Source organism: Ictalurus furcatus, chromosome 12, assembly GCF_023375685.1.
Source record: "Ictalurus furcatus strain D&B chromosome 12, Billie_1.0, whole genome shotgun sequence".
Classification (NCBI taxonomy): domain Eukaryota; kingdom Metazoa; phylum Chordata; class Actinopteri; order Siluriformes; family Ictaluridae; genus Ictalurus; species Ictalurus furcatus.
The window spans coordinates 8113333-8129880 of NC_071266.1; the positions used below are offsets into that span (position 1 = coordinate 8113333).

At 41.2% G+C, this 16548-nt stretch overlaps 1 protein-coding gene across 1 annotated transcript in view; it reads left to right on the top strand.

Annotated features, from left to right (window-relative positions):
- The window catches only part of LOC128615915 (voltage-dependent T-type calcium channel subunit alpha-1I-like), a 144173-nt gene that overhangs the window by 76248 nt on the left and 51377 nt on the right, over positions 1 to 16548 (top strand). The window contains exons 9-16 of the mRNA XM_053638313.1: positions 335 to 486; positions 6226 to 6411; positions 9394 to 9511; positions 9603 to 9758; positions 9888 to 9978; positions 11983 to 12123; positions 14772 to 15226; positions 16101 to 16201. Coding sequence (XP_053494288.1) covers positions 335 to 486; positions 6226 to 6411; positions 9394 to 9511; positions 9603 to 9758; positions 9888 to 9978; positions 11983 to 12123; positions 14772 to 15226; positions 16101 to 16201 — 1400 coding nt within the window. The remainder of the gene's footprint in view (positions 1 to 334; positions 487 to 6225; positions 6412 to 9393; positions 9512 to 9602; positions 9759 to 9887; positions 9979 to 11982; positions 12124 to 14771; positions 15227 to 16100; positions 16202 to 16548) is intronic.

Below are 16548 nucleotides of genomic sequence, written 5' to 3' on the forward strand. Positions count from 1 at the left end.
GTGTATTTTACTTGTTTCCACTCAAAAACCTGAAAGCCATGCAAATATTTGCACATAAATATATGGAGTACAGTACTGATAACTTGCTATATATTGGGCATTTGTTCTGCTATAAAATGAATGAAAAGAAATGCCATGGCTCTGTAGAAGCTCCACAGGTTAAATTGAATATGAGACAAAAAGACTGGTGAAACATACAATGACAGTAACAGTCTTTTAAACACAATAATCAATTTTCACATTTAAAAAATGCCCTAAATAAAATTGTTTAGGAGAAGATAAAACTTCTTGAATCATTCTTTTGACACACCCATCCACTGCTTTCTTCTATCAGCCGGAGGAGCTGACTAACGTTCTGGAGATCTGCAACATTGTCTTCACCAGCATGTTTGCCCTGGAGATGATCCTGAAGCTGACTGCCTTCGGTTGCTTCAACTACCTGCACAACCCGTACAACATTTTTGATGGCATCATCGTCATCATCAGGTGAGAGCCGGGCTCGGTGCAACTGAGCTGTCAAAAATTTCACAACAGTCCCTTTGGTTTTGTCATTTTTTTTCTGTAGAAAACACACGTGTGAATATGATTGGTTTAGCACAACACCTGCAGAAGAATAAGTGAAATCCTGTCTCATCATGACTCAGTGATTTTTATAATTGGATAGAAGAAAGCTGAACATTTTCTTTTCCTCTCCATTCCAGTCCAGGTGATAATTACAAGATAAGACTATTCAAGCTCATCTTAGCTTCATGTCAGAATTCTCAAACAATCCATGTTTGATTGCTGTATTTATAGCTGTGATTGCAGTCTTTAAATCACTGCTTTAAATCACCACACAAAGGAACTGAGTTAAGGCTGTTTGTTCCATTTGAACTCAGTTTGGGCAGTGGTAGCTTCATCCCAGACAATGTAGTGTGAAATGTTACAAATGCTTGTGTGATTTTAAAAAAATAAATAAATAAATATATATATATATATATATATATATATATATATATATATATATATATATATATATATATATATATAAATTTTATGGTGCTTTTAACAATAGAGATTTTCAAAAAGCAGCTTTATCTGGAAATCTGGATGCAGATTTAGATCCCTAATGAACAGACCAGGGGCTGCAGTGTTGAGAAAACTACCTGAGCAGCATGGGGAAGAAGCCATGAGAGGAACCTTACCCTCAAATGAAACCCATGGATAATAGAATTATAAATCATTAGTATACAGATTCACTGTAGAAGTGTAAATGGGAACAGTACACTGCAAAAAAAAAGTAATTTCAAGCAAGTAAAAAAAGCCTTGTTTCTGGGGAAATTAGTCTTATTTTTTTGCGTAAAAAACAAACAAACAATCTTGGTAAGCATGTTTTGCATTATAAAAGTAATCTCATTTTAAGAAAATACATCTAACTTTGTCTTAATAAGATATTCCTGCTAATATTGAGCAAAATTTAACCAGTAACAAGCCACAACAATGTTTTGCATAATATACCAGCAGAGGAACAAGATGGTTTTCCTTATTTTTAAGATTAAGACCATTTGCACACGTAAATTTTTCAATGAAGCAGCTGTCTGTAATGGTTATGCTGAAATCCACAATGAACTACATTACCCATCAGCCCCAGCATGTCACATGACCATGTCACAAGTCCCACTGATCACTCACACCTGTTCTGTGTTACCCCTAATAAGCACCTCAATAGAAGTTCTAGTTTTTCGGCACCTAACTGTCAATCTTTTGTTGTTGTCGTGTTCATGTGTTGTCATGTGTGCTACAGCTACTCTCATAGTCTGCATGTTTTTGAGTTGTGTCCATTGCTACATTTATGGTTTTTCTTTTTATAGTTTTTGTTGTTTGTTTTGCATTTTATTCAATAAAAATATGTGCTTGCATCCATATACTTCTACAATCCCTGACACTATGTTGCAGAGTTTTTCCTTGTTTCAATAAAAATGCTAAAAATAACAATGCTTCTGGTGCCTTAATTTATGACAAAGTCACTTATTTTTATTATGCTTTTTGAAGACATTGTGTCTTATTTTAAGCTTTTTTTTTCCCTTTTTGCTAATTATTAATCCTAGATTAAGGGATAAATTCTTAATGTCAGCTCAATCAATAGACCAAAATACTAATTTTAAGTAAGTCTGTCTTGAATAACAGAGTTTTCATTACTTGTAATAAGCACAATTTGCTTCTTGTCTAGTTTTAATTCAATTCAATTCAATTCAAATAGCGTTTTTAACAATGGACATTGTCTCAAAGCAGCTTTACAAAAACATATAAACACAAGATACAGATTTTAAGTGTGATTTTAAGATCCAGTAGCATATTTAATGACTAGATATTTATGCTATTTTCAAGAATTCTTACCAAGTCAGTTTTGCTTACCCAATTGGCAGATGTATTTGCTTGATTTTAGTACACTTTAACTAGATTTATGTGCGGCTTGTTTCAAGAAAGGCATTTTTTGCACTGTATAGCAGTATGAACAAATTGTGAATAGGAGTCCTGGGATGAGCGTAAGGTGGTCTTTATGATTATAGCAGTGGTTCTTACCTAGTCATCTATAGTATCCCCTGAAATGTCTGAGTTATGCATGTAACACTGTTCCCTGAGAAGGGAACGAGACGCTGCATTAGCTGAATGCTGTGGGAACTGCCCGCTTGTGTGACTGGTATCTGAAGCTTGTGTAACATCATGCCTATTTATAGGCCTGCTGTGATCAGGTGATGTGTCAATTAAGCACGTCACTCGCATAACATATAAACGTCACCTGTGAACCGCGCCGTCGGCCTCTATTATCTGAAGCGAAGATGCAAATCACAGGCATGCCCCAGTATGACAAAGCTATGCAATGTCTCATTCCCTTCTCAGGGAACAGGGTTACAGGCATAACCCAGAACTTCCCTTTCAAAGGGAACTCCATGTTGCGTTAGCTGAACGCTGTGGGAACGAGAATACCCACTGCGTCATACTGAGGGTATGGGCTGTTCAAAAAGATCTGAGCCCGAGGGTCACTGCAAGACACTCGAGCCCGGGCCAGAATGTATATCCAGGCTGTAAAATTGAATGAACATGTGTGGCGTAGACCACCCTGCAAGAATGAACATATCCTGCAAGAATAAATCTTTGGACAAAGCCTCTGAGGAGGCGACCCCATAGTGGAATGAGCCCATATGCGCAGAGGCATAGTGAGACTGCGCGCCTCATAAGTGATAGAGATTGCTTCCATTATCCAATTAGACATGCGCTGCTTCGACAAAGCATCAACTCTACTGTTGCCACCAAAGCAGACCAGCAGCTGCTCTAACTTATGCCACTGGCCGGAGCAGTGGATATAAGTACAGAGAGCCCTTACTGGACACAGTCGGTGCAATTTCTCTTGTTTCGGCATGAAGAACGGAGGAGGGCAGAAAGCCTGCAACACTACTGGCTGGGCAGCAGATGTAGGCACTTTAGGAATATAATCTGGCCTAGGATAGAGGAAGGCCTTGGCTAATATAGGGGTAAAGTCAAGGCAGGAAGGTGCAACAGAGAGCTTGTAGATCTCCTACTCGCTTGAGAGATGTCAGGGCCAGCAGAAGAGCTACCTTTAGAGTCAGAAGCTTCTCAGAGGCTGACTCTAAGGGCTCAAATGGGGCACCTGACAGACCTTCCAGGACCACAGAAAGGTCCCAGGAAGGTATGCGTGGTCTGTAGATAGGCCTCAGCTGCCAGACACCACACATAAACCTCGAAGTTAGAGGATGTTGCCCCACAGAGGCTCCATCAATAGGGGCATGGCTGGCTGAAATGGCGGCCACGTAGACCCTAATTGTAGGAGGAGCCAACTGTGCTGAGAAATGTCCTTGTAAGAAGTCCAGGACTGTAGCTCTTGCTACAGTCCTGGACTTACAGTTTACTTACAGTTTACTGGGTTAAGCTGACGTTCCTCACACCACGAGACAAAAAGTTGCCACTTGAGCGTATACAATTTTGTCGTGGATGGCGTTCTAGCATTCAACATGGTCTCTACAACCTCAGTTGTGAGACCGGAATCTATGAGCTGGTGTCTCTCAGGGGCCAGACCCACAGTTTCCATAGTTCCAGCTGAGGGTGATAAATCAGCCCTCCAGCTTGAGACAGTAGATCCCTACGGATGGGAATCTTTGAATCCTTGTCATCTAGCAGGGATATTGTCTCTGAGAACCACATTCGAGCTGGCCAATAAGAAGCTACTAGTAGCAGACGTAGACAGTCTTGGCAAACTCTCGCTAGAACTTGTGGCAGCAGAGCAATCGGGGGTAAAACATATAGATGTGACCTCGGCCACATGTGCACCATCGTGTCCAGCCCTAATGATGCGGGAAGAGTGAGGACGAACCACAGAGGGCAGTGTGTTGTCTCCTCGGAGGGAACACATCTACTTCCGCTTGACCAAACATCCGCCATATGGACTCCACCACCTGTGGATGGAGCCACCTATCCCTGGGCCTCAGCCCCTGCCTCAACAGGATGTCTTCCCCCACAATCCAGTTGCCCAGAATATACATTGCACTCACTGACAAAAACTTTCCCTCTGCCCAGAGAAGAATTAGTTGCACCTGCCTGAACAGGGAGCGTGAAAATAATTCTCCCTGGTGGTCAATATATGAGACCACTGCTGTGTTGTCTGTCAACACATGGTGACCTCTCAATTGAGGAAGAAAGAATTTCAGTGCTAGAAATCTGGCCCATATTTATAGGCAATTTATATGCCACTCCAGATGAGGGCGGCTCCAGAGACTATGAGCTGGACAGCCATCTAAGGCCGCGCCTTAGCCCGTGAGGGAGTTGTCTGTCATTACCATCTTGCGATAAGGAGACACCCCTAGAGTGTGACCCAAGGCTAGAACCCAGGGGAAACTTCCAAATTCTCAGAGCATGTAGGCATCACCGCGTGACACTGATTACTCTCAGAGGTTTCGTCCTCGGATGAAACCCCCAACTTTTCAGCCACCACTGAAACGGTCTCCTATGCAATAGGCCCAATGGTATGACACTGGCTGCTGCTGCCATAAGTTCCAACAATCTCTTGTAGAGACTGGAGGGGATACCAAGATCCAGCTTTATCTTGCTCAATGTTGATAGGATTGACCCATGTTGGGGATATAAACGCCTTCATCATAGTACAATCCTTATAACCCCTAGAATAGTTGTTCACTGCACTGGAGAACGCATAATTTTCAGAGGTTCAACCTGAGCCCCAAGCTCTTCATGTGGGTGAGAACAACATCTCGATGTTGAACTGCCAGTTCCCTGTATCGTACTAGAATTAACCACTCCTCCAGGTAGCTAAGTACACGGATGCCCTGGAGCCACAATGGGGTCAGAATGACATCCATGCATTTTGTGAAGGTGCGAGGGGATAAAGCTAGTCCGAAGGGATGAATCCGATATTGGTATGCCTTGCCTGCAAACGCAAACCTCAGGAACTTCCCATGACTAGGCAATATTTCTATGTGGAAATATGCACCTTTTAGATCTATCACTACAGACCAGTCCTCAAACTGAATCCGTGGAACGATAAGTTTGGTCCTCAGCATCTTCAACCTGTATGTCCGAAGAGTACAGTTCAGATGAGGCAGATCTAAAATTGGCCGCATACTCCCCTCTTTTTTGCGGACCAGGAAATAATGGCTGTAAAAACCTCCCTCCCTCAGGGAACAGGGTACATGTTCTATGACCCCTTTGTCTAAGATTGAATGGGAAGATTGATGAATTGGACCCGGTAACCTTTTTCTGCGGTAGACAGAACCCATGGAGACACATTTGGCAGTAGTTTCCATGCTGCCAGTTGGTCTTTTAGTGACATTAACTTTTCCACATTCTATTGGAGGGAAAGCATTTTTTTGTTGCCCTGTGACAGCTCGCTGACCAGAGAACACTGAAAACTTGGGACAACCTTGGCTAGGGGAGGCCCTAACCCTCTCATTCTCCATCTCCTCCTGTTCCCTATTATCATATCTTTGTATTTTAACCACTCCTTCCTTTGTCATATCCTCTTTTTATATTTGGCTTCTTGTATACTCAAACAGACATTAAAACACCCACTGTCCATCTGTGTCTTTCTAGCTCCATCGCTTTCTTTATCTCCTTCTGTCTTCCTTTTCTCTCTCTTTTTTTAACTGGAATACATGTATTCACCTCTTTCTCTCTACTTCCCTCCCTCTCTGTCTCTCTCTTTGTCTCTTTCTGCAGTGTATGTGAGATCGTTGGACAGTCCGACGGTGGTTTGAGCGTGTTGAGGACGTTCAGGCTGCTCCGCGTGTTAAAGCTAGTGCGCTTCATGCCTGCTCTGCGCCGGCAGCTTGTCGTCCTGATGAAAACCATGGACAACGTGGCCACATTCTGCATGCTGCTCATGCTCTTCATCTTCATCTTCAGGTGTGTGTGTGTGTGTGTGTGTGTGTGTGTGTGTGTGTGGCCAAAAGTCTGAGAATTGGGAGAGCTTAGAGTGAGAATGGGAATTCTAGCCTCATTCGGTGGGAGTGCAACATAGATAGAAAAAAGTAGATGGGATTAAGCTGATGAGGAGGCAGGACAGGAAACAGATGAAGTGAGAAAAAATGTACACAGGAAGATGGAGAAAGAGGGAAGTGACTGGGTGAGCTATGAAGACAAATGGAGTCCATGCTCTTCTCTATTTGTCTCAGTTCATGGGACATGTGCACACACACACACACACACACACACACACACACACACACACACACATAGACACCTGCAGGGACCTGAAGGTCTGCTCCAGCTCTACACATTTTTCTACTTCTGTGTCCCTTATTTCAGTCATGCTGACCCAGAAACAGAAAATAAAATAGCCTGTTCTCAGTGTACACACACACACACACACACACACACACACACACACACACATGTTGGGAAGTGAGATTATTTGGGCTTTGGGAATATGATGTCAACCACACTGGAAATCCAACATACTGGAATTTCTTTAATAACCTGTTTATGTTTTCTTTGTGTGTATATATATATATATATATATATATATATATATATATATATATATATATAAATTTTATCCCACACTTACTTGTAGGAAATCCACCATTTTGTTATGAGGCATTGTAGCTAGTTAGCTGCTGTTACCTACTGTCACTAGTTACTTGTTACTAACAATATGGCTTCAATTTCCTTGCTTTTATAGCATTTTAACATAAAACACCAGATGGTCTAATATACTAAGAACAACTATTTTGAACTTGCTTACATTTTCTGCTTGAATGGAGATTGTTGGACTACCGGCTTGGCTTACTTTTTAGGCTATATGCATGAACCTGAACCCTGACTAGCAGAAGCCAATGAGTAATGAACCAAACCATCAATAATGTGCACATGTTGAACCATCGACACAATCGACTCACTCAGTGAATGGAATCTCATCACTGTCAGCCATGTTTGATGGTTGTTGATGAACTCATCAGACATCATCGCTTACAGTATATATATATATATATATATATATATATATATATATATATATATATATATATATATACACACACACACAGTATCTCACAAAAGTGAGTACACCCCTCACATTTTGTAAATATTTGATTATACCTTTTAATGTGACAACACTGAATAAATGACACTTTGCTACAATGTAAAGTAGTGAGTGTACAGCTTGTGTAACAGTGTAAATCAAAATAACTCAACACACAGCCATTAATGTCTAAACTACTGGCAACAAAAGTGAGTACACCCCTAAGTGAAAATATCCAAATTGGGCCCAAAGTGTCAATATTTTGTGTGGCCACCATTATTTTCCAGCACTGCCTTAACCCTCTTGGGCAGGGAGTTCACCAGAGCTTCACAGGTTGCCACTGGAGTCCTCTTTCACTCCTCCATGATGACATCATGGAGCTGGTGGATGTTTGAGACCTTGTGCTTCTCCACCTTCCATTTGAGGATGCCCCATAGATGCTCAATAGGGTTTAGGTCTGGAGACATGCTTGGCCAGTCCATCACCTTCACCCTCAGCTTCTTTAGCAAGGCAGTGGTCATCTTGGAGGTGTGTTTGGGGTCGTCATCATGCTGGAATATTATCCTGCGGCCCAGTCTCCGAAGGGAGGGGATCATGCTCTGCTTCAGTATGTCACAGTACATGTTGGCATTCATGGTTCCCTCAATGAACTGTAGCTCCCCAGTGCCGGCAGCACTCATGCGGCCCCAGACCATGACATTCCCACCACCATGCTTGACTGTAGGCAAGACACACTTGTCTTTCTACTCCTCACCTGGTTGCCACCACACACGCTTGACACCATCTGAACCAAATAAGTTTATCTTGGTCCCATCATACCACAGGACATGGTTCCAGTAATCCATGTCGTTAGTCTGCTTGTCTTCAGTAAACTGTTTATGGGCTTTCTTGTGCATCATCTTTAGAAGAGGCTTCCTTCTGGGACGACAGCCATGCATACCAATCTGATGCAGTGTGCGGCGTATGGACTGAGCACTGACAGGCTGACCCCCCACCCCTTCAGCCTCTGCAGCAATGCTGGCAGCACTCATACGTCTATTTCCCAAAGACAAGCTCTGGATATGATGCTGAGCACGTGCACTCAACTTCTTTGGTCGATCATGGCGAGGCCTGTTCTGAGTGGAACCTGTCCTGTTAAACCGCTATATGGTCTTGGCCACCGTGCTGCAGCTCAGTGTCAGGGTCTTGGCAATCTTCTTATAGCCTAGGCCATCTTTATGTAGAGCAACAATTCCTTTTTTCAGATCCTCAGAGAGTTCTTTGCCATGAGGTGCCATGTTGAACTTCCAGTGACCAGTATGAGGGAGTGTGAGAGCAACAACAAATTTAACACACCTGCTCCCCATTCATACCTGAGACCTTGTAACACTAACAAGTCACATGACACCGGGGAGGGAAAATGGCTAATTAGGCCCAATTTGGACATTTTCACTTAGGGGTGTACTCACTTTTGTTGCCAGTGGTTCAGACATTAATGGCTGTGTGTTGAGTTATTTACACTGTTATTTACACTGTTTTTACACTGTTACACAAGCTGTACACTCACTACTTTACATTGTAGCAAACTGTCATTTCTTCAGTGTTGTCACATGAAAAAATGTAATCAAATATTTACAAAAATGTGAGGGGTGTGCTCACTTTTGTGAGATACTGTATATAGGTAAAATCTGAGTACTGGGCATTACAGCTAGCTAGTTATCATTATCAATGATCCACCTTTAGTGTGTGTTCAAGCTTTGTTGCATGAAGGAAAAACAAAGGAGGATGGGTCACTTAGGTGGCATAGAACGTTTAATGACTTGAGTTTTAACAATAAGATGTGTAAATATCAATTTGCAGCTGTCCTTACAGTTCTCTCATTGCAGTATCTTGGGAATGCACATATTTGGCTGTAAGTTCAGTCTGAAGACGGATGCTGGAGACACGGTCCCTGACAGGAAAAACTTTGACTCTCTACTGTGGGCCATAGTGACTGTTTTTCAGGTATTATGCTCATTCTACAAGAAAACATCTAGAAATATTACGTCAATCATTCAGCATCAATTTAATATATGTTTATGTGTATCCCTTGTAGATCCTGACTCAGGAGGACTGGAACGTGGTGTTGTATAATGGCATGGCCTCCACCTCTCCTCTGGCAGCTCTCTATTTTGTGGCTCTTATGACATTTGGAAACTATGTGCTTTTTAACCTACTTGTTGCCATTCTGGTAGAGGGATTTCAGGCAGAGGCAAGGCAACTACACTGGATATTTCTCTTAAAATGTCAATAACTGTAACTGTAGTCCCAGGTGCTACTTTTTGTACTTTGTCCTGTTTAACTCCACTTCCTTGATATTTCTCCTTCATTCCTCCATCAGGGTGATGCTAATCGCTCGTATTCAGATGATGACGGGTCATCGTCCGACTACGATGGGAGTGAGAGACACAAGGACTCGCTCCAGCTCTCTGGTAGGTTTACATAAATGGGACATGCAGTGTAGAATACATCCCACCTAGAACACCAGTGCAACCAACTGGTTTAAACAATGAATTGGATAATACCTATAAGAAACAGAAATTCCTTCGTTGAGACATTTCTCAAATAAGAGTCTCTTGTCCAGCGTGTCCATCTTCAAATTAATTTCTTATCCAGTATGAGTCCCTTTTATGTCCTCCTTGACACAGATGAATAACTTTTCCAGTGTGAGTTCCATCTCTAGAATGAGTACGTATTCTGTTATTCAGTTCCCCATCATGAGTCCCTTCTCCTCTGTAACTCTCTTTCTCTAGTACCCAATTTAAGTCCATTCTCCCGAGTGAGTCCTATCTTCTCAAGTACTGTATGAGTCCCTTCTCCAGGCGGACTCCTTACTCCTATATTATATGTTCCTTTCTCCAGTACCCAGTATGAGCCCATTCTCCGGTGTGAGTCATTTCTTCTCAACTATGAGTCCCTTCTCCAGCTGGACTACTTGCTTCTCCATTATAAGTCCCTTCTCCTGTACCTAGTATGAGTCAATTCTCCAGGGTGAGGGCTTGCTTCTCTAGTCCTTTCCTCATTGTCCAGTATGCCCCTCCATTTATCCAGCAGTTCTCAGATATAACTCTCTCTTCAAAAATAAACCCTTTCTTCATTTTGAGCTCTTTCCAACTTGAGTCTTTTGTCTATTATACATAACTTTTTCCAATACTTGTCCTATTTCCCCATTGAGTCTTCCCTTTTACAGTATGAGTCCCTTCTCTGGGATGAGTTCTTGCTTCTTTAAGTCCCTTCTCCAGTGCCCAGTATGAGCCCATTCTTCAGAATGAGTCCTTTCTTCTCCATCATAGGTCCCTTCTCCAGCAGGACTCCTTGCTTCTACATTATAAGTCCATTCTCCAATCCTTCACCAAGGTGAGGATTTGCATTTCAATTATAAATCATTCTCCAGAATGAGTTTCCCCTCTAGAATAATTTACATCAAAATATGATGGTTTTTTTCACCAGTACTGAATTTATTTTCCTGTATGAGTATCTTAATAATGGTATGATTTTCCTTTCTTGTAGAATGCCTTAATTTGCATTGATCATTATGAGTCCACTCAAGGTTTCTGTTATTTTTGGCTTTAATTAAGCCCACAAAAGGCCACTCTTCTCTCTTGTCCATTTCCTGGCTCCCATTTTCTCACTTGACCTACTTCAATTCTTACCTCCACTCTCCACAGCCGACACTATGGAATAGACAGTAGGTTTGTCTTGTTCATCCACACTTAACCCAGCACAGACCCAGACTCATGCTCTCTCTAAAACCCATCTCTAGCCCACCACTTTTAGCACTTTCGATTTACAACATCTCAGCTTCTTGCACAGAGACTACAGTGCAAAGAGCCTTTACTATGATGTGTAAATCATGATTTGCAGAAGTTAGATCAAGCAGAGAGAAGTGGCAGTCTCCATGGAAGCTCTATAGTGGCTTCTTATTTCCTAGAATGTAAGGATAGTCCTAGTAATTACCTGACCTTTTGGGCATGAGTCATATCTTGATTCTTGTCTCTCTTCTCACTGAAGTTTTCTTACTACAGTATGGTTAATAATTTACATTAAAACCAACACTCTTTAGAAAACTGTGGGCAAGCTACTGAAAGTAAACCCTCCGACTGGCCTCAACTGAGGATCATTGTAAATTTTTAATGGCTGGGGAGAAACTGAAGTATCTTTTTCACTCTATTTCAATATATAAACAGGAAACTAGCAGGTGACTGTTCCCATCAACTTCCAACTTAAGTACAACACGGAACAAAGTCACAGTTGGTAACCTGTTTAGTTCTATAATGCTTGCCCTTTTGCGTTAATGGAAAATTCTAGAATCAAAATATAGAATTTGCCATTCAGATGGCTTGGATTTCTTTACTCATACATTTCTAAAATTTGCTCTATGCAAATCCCTTTATCTGGGATTAAGCTAACTGGTGTTGTACTCTATTTCTCTCCAGATCCTAAACTTTGTGCTTTAACCCCTAATGGACACCTGGAGATGAAGCCTATAGGAGGAGGAAGGATAAATTTGGAAGAAGAATCTCGTAAGAGCAGTGTCATCAGTCTGGGCAAGAGCAGCCTGGAGCAACGATCTTTCTCACTGGTGAGAGCAAAATGCATTTATTTATACACAATCTACAGTGAGGGAAAGAAGTATTTGATCCCCTGCTGATTTTGTACATTTGCCCACTGACAAAGAAATGATCAGTCTGTAATTTTAATGGTAGATTTATTTGAACAGTGAGAGACAGAATAACAACAAAAAAATCCAGAAAAACGCATGTCAAAAATGTTATAAATTGATTTACATTTTAATGAGGGAAATATGTATTTGACCCACTCTCAATCAGAAAGATTTCTGGCTCCCAGGTGTCTTTTATACAGGTAACGAGCTGAGATTAGGAGCACACTCTTAAAGGGAGTGCTCCTAATCTCAGCGTGTTACCTGTATAAAAGACACCTGTCCACAGAAGCAATCAATCAATCAGATTCCAAACTCTCCACCATGGCCAAGACCAAAGAGCTCTCCAAGGATGTCAGGGACAAGATTGTAGACCTACACAAGTCTGGAATGGGCTACAAGACCATTGCCAAGCAGCTTGGTGAGAAGGTGACAGCAGTTGGTGCGATTATTCGCAAATGGAAGAAACACAAAAGAACTGTCAATCTCCCTCCATGCTCCATGCAAGATCTCACCTCGTGGAGTTGCAATGATCATGAGAACAGTGAGCAAATGTAATTACCCAATATAGCTTCTATTCTTGTAGATGAATGGAAACACCAATATACCATATCTAATCTATCTAACTGAAAGCCTCCCAGATAGAATAGACTGATATTGCACCAAATTGGAGACCAATTCCCTATTAAATATTTATATTAAAGATTTCAGTTTGGATGTGTAGGTGTCTGTAAACTTCTAGGCATATAGTGTATTGTAATTTTTTTAAATCAGTAAAATCAAAATAAGAAATATTTTCAATAACACATTTTACATAACGTCACAGGATTATACTGTAAGATAATGTTTTTTTTAAATTAATGTTTTAAACAATCTTTTAATAGAACATAAATGCCCAATAAATGTCCCTCACCCAAACTGTTAGAGAGTTAGAATTAGTTATAAGTTATAATAAGTCTTATAACTCCTTTAAAATGATCTGTCCCACTTCACTGGAACCAGAAAAATTTAATAAAAAATTCCAGTAACAGTGCAGTTGTTATACTTTTGGGTACATTTGCATACATTTCATTGTGTATCTATAATACACAATAGGGAAACTTTGTTGAACATAAATGTTGACACTACATAATTAGCTGGGATATAAAGAAGACAAATTCCTATAGAAAGAGAAAAATGTAATTCTATGTAGAAAAAAAATAAGGTACAATTTAAAACAGAAAACAGAACAAGTGCAGAAAATTGAAGTGCAGAAGTACTCTTCCATAGCAACTGTGAATATCTAAAGCAATCAAACTCCATTGCTTGGATTAACACAAGTACTTTTTTGTTCATTTGGAATGGTAATCCATTGGTTGGCAGTATCGCTGCAGAGAAGCTTAATGTCTAAAACTTTAATTACACATTTTCATGAGATTTTGGTTTTGTGTGGTCTTTTTTGTAAAAAAGATAGAGGGAAATATTGAACGCATATCCTGTTGATGATCCAGTATTGACCAGCATCTAAGGCCTCCTGCTCAGCCCTGGACAGATTAGCCACATATGAGGCAGAGTTGGACACAAACTGCCCACAACCGTAAGCCTATTGAGTGTGTGTGATTCCCATCAGCTCTCTGCGTGCTGGCTGTTTTTGCTGGAAAGTCACACGATGCTAATGAGTCAATGAAACATTTGCGATAATTATTGCTTTGATTAGAAATCACTTGGCCAGAGAGTACCCTGGCACTCCCTGTGAGTGTCCATAACGTGTGTGTGTGTGTGTGTGTGTGTGAGACACCAGAATTCCCTGGGTAAGATGTCAAGCCCAGCCATGACGGTGGGGTTTCCATAGCAACTCCTCTTTAATTGAGACAGCCATAGATGGAGAGAGATAGAGAGAGAAATGGATGAGAGAAAGCTCGATGGTTTAAATATAGTGTTGTGACGCACTATGCATGGGAGATCACGAGATTAGCCATGCTAGTGAGAGCTGATATTTCTGTGAGTAGAACCATGCATTGAATACAACATGGGGCCACCAGCATACACACACACACACACACACACACACACACACATATATTGTAACTCTGAGTGGCTAATCAATCACCATATGTGCACAATATTGCAAACTTGCTCCACATAAATCCACCAAATATTGCACCATTTAATTCTGATGTTTTTCCTGACTCAAGTTGTCACATTGTTATGTTTTATTTGACAGTTACCAAGTATCAAGTGTGTGCACTGTGTCTCCTGCTGGCATGCAGCATCGCCTCCTGCTTAAAGTAATTTTAGATGACTTAATAGCAGTTAACAAGGTTTCTATGGCAACTATTTCGTTACCTCCACTGGCACTAAATATGGGCAATTGTCCTCTTTTACAGCAAACATATACAGCCTGCAATTATCTTTGTAAGGCGCTATAGCCAAGCACATGCACACACACATACACAGAGAGGAGTAGAAACCATAGTGCATTAATAAACAAAAATTTGTTTAAAATATAATACTCCTAGTCAGGAGAGCATGGAAGGGAGTGTAAGGAATCTATTTTTATTCCTCTCTTTTCTCCATCCATACAGCGTCATGGTCGTACTTCCTTGTACCGCCACTGGGGGCGCCCCCACCCCCAGTCAGCATGGAGTCGCCGGTCTAGCTGGAACAGCATGGGTCGTGCTACTCGAGGCCTGGCGGTAGGGGGGAGCCTACGGGTCCGAGGTCCCCACTCCCATCCAGCTGAGCGGGAGTCCCTCCTCTCCCCACGCCTCCAACTCTCACATCACCCACCTCTCCTTTCTCGTCGTTACCCCCTTCGCCGCGATCGGCGTGCCCTCTCACTCGAGCTCCCTGAGCAGCTCCAGCTCCCTGGACCCCCACTGCAGCACCACCTTCTGACCAGGAAAAAAAGTGTGTGTGGGGAGCAGCACCATGATTGTAATGGGAAAGCACCAATGCGTCAGAGAGCACTGCTCAGCGAGGTTTATCCCCAGCTCAATGCTCAGAAGGACAAAACACACCTCGACGAGGAGACAGACTATGTAAGTTATTTATCACAGATTTATAAAACTAGGATCCAAAATTTGTAAACCTACAACTTATAATCTCTGATATACTGATTGGCCATATTTTTATTAGAATTTTAAATTGAAATATGTACAAAAAGTTTTCCTGAGATAGGCTCCAGGTCCACTGTGACCCTGAGCAGGATAAAAAACAATTACTGAAAAATGTATAATGGTTGTCATGGATATCAAAATTTCACCATGTGAAAGGTTTTCACAGGCCGCCCCACAAATATCTTGGTGTCCTACATACACTATTATTTAAATCAAATGTATGACACGATAACCATCTGAAAGAATAAAAGCAAATGATGTCTGAAAAGCATATTTCAATTTCATCTGCCATGCATATTATAGCATCTTGTGCCATTCACTACCAGACACTGATGTAGCACTCATCTTAATAATAGCTTTCTAGTGGCACTTTATTTCTGCTGTTGATTCTTCTCTTGTGACAGAAAGACAAAGTGAGAATCAAATTTCTCTTTGTCACTACACACAATAACACCTCATTACAATCTATAGTGCATCATTACTGACTAAGATGTTTGAGAGAGTGTGACAATTTGAAGAGAAAACTCAAGACGTCCCCTGCATTGCACTTATTATTATTATTATTATTATTATTATTATTATTATTATTATTAAATAAATAGCTATGTTTGTAAAAGAGTGCCTGATTGCTTAATTTTGCATAGAAGTTAATGGGATGTACTTTGTAAGAAAATGACATGTTTGTTGGAATACAATTGCCTGCAGTTGTGCTTGCTGAGTAGTTAATCATAGTTTTACACTATGTGCAATTGTTTGTGCGTTTTACTGACTCATTGCCGTTGTGCTCTTTTTTAAGAGCCTATGTTTTCGGATCCAGAAGATGATTGAGGTATATCGCCCAAACTGGTGCGAGACGAGGGAAGACTGGTCTGTCTACTTGTTTTCCCCTGAGAACAAGTAAGTCATCCAAAAGATTTATACTAATCAGATGTCAATCCATTCAGTGGCTGAAATATTTTTTAAAAAGCATACTTGTATTGAAAAACAGCTCACAGCTCTTGACTACTTAACAGTGTAGTCAGCCACTTTGGGGGTCTTAAGTGTGGATTTAATTTGTGTCCAAAGTAATTTTCGTAATGCCAGGGGGGGTGTTAGGGGGAACCATTTTTCTTTCTTTCACTATTTTCTCTCACTCCCCCCTTGTCTCCTTATCCATCAAGTGTATAACCTACAGTGAGGGTCAACAACGGAAAAAGATGAAGAGACACATGCAAAGTGGTATAGTGTGACACGGGAGAAAAGAG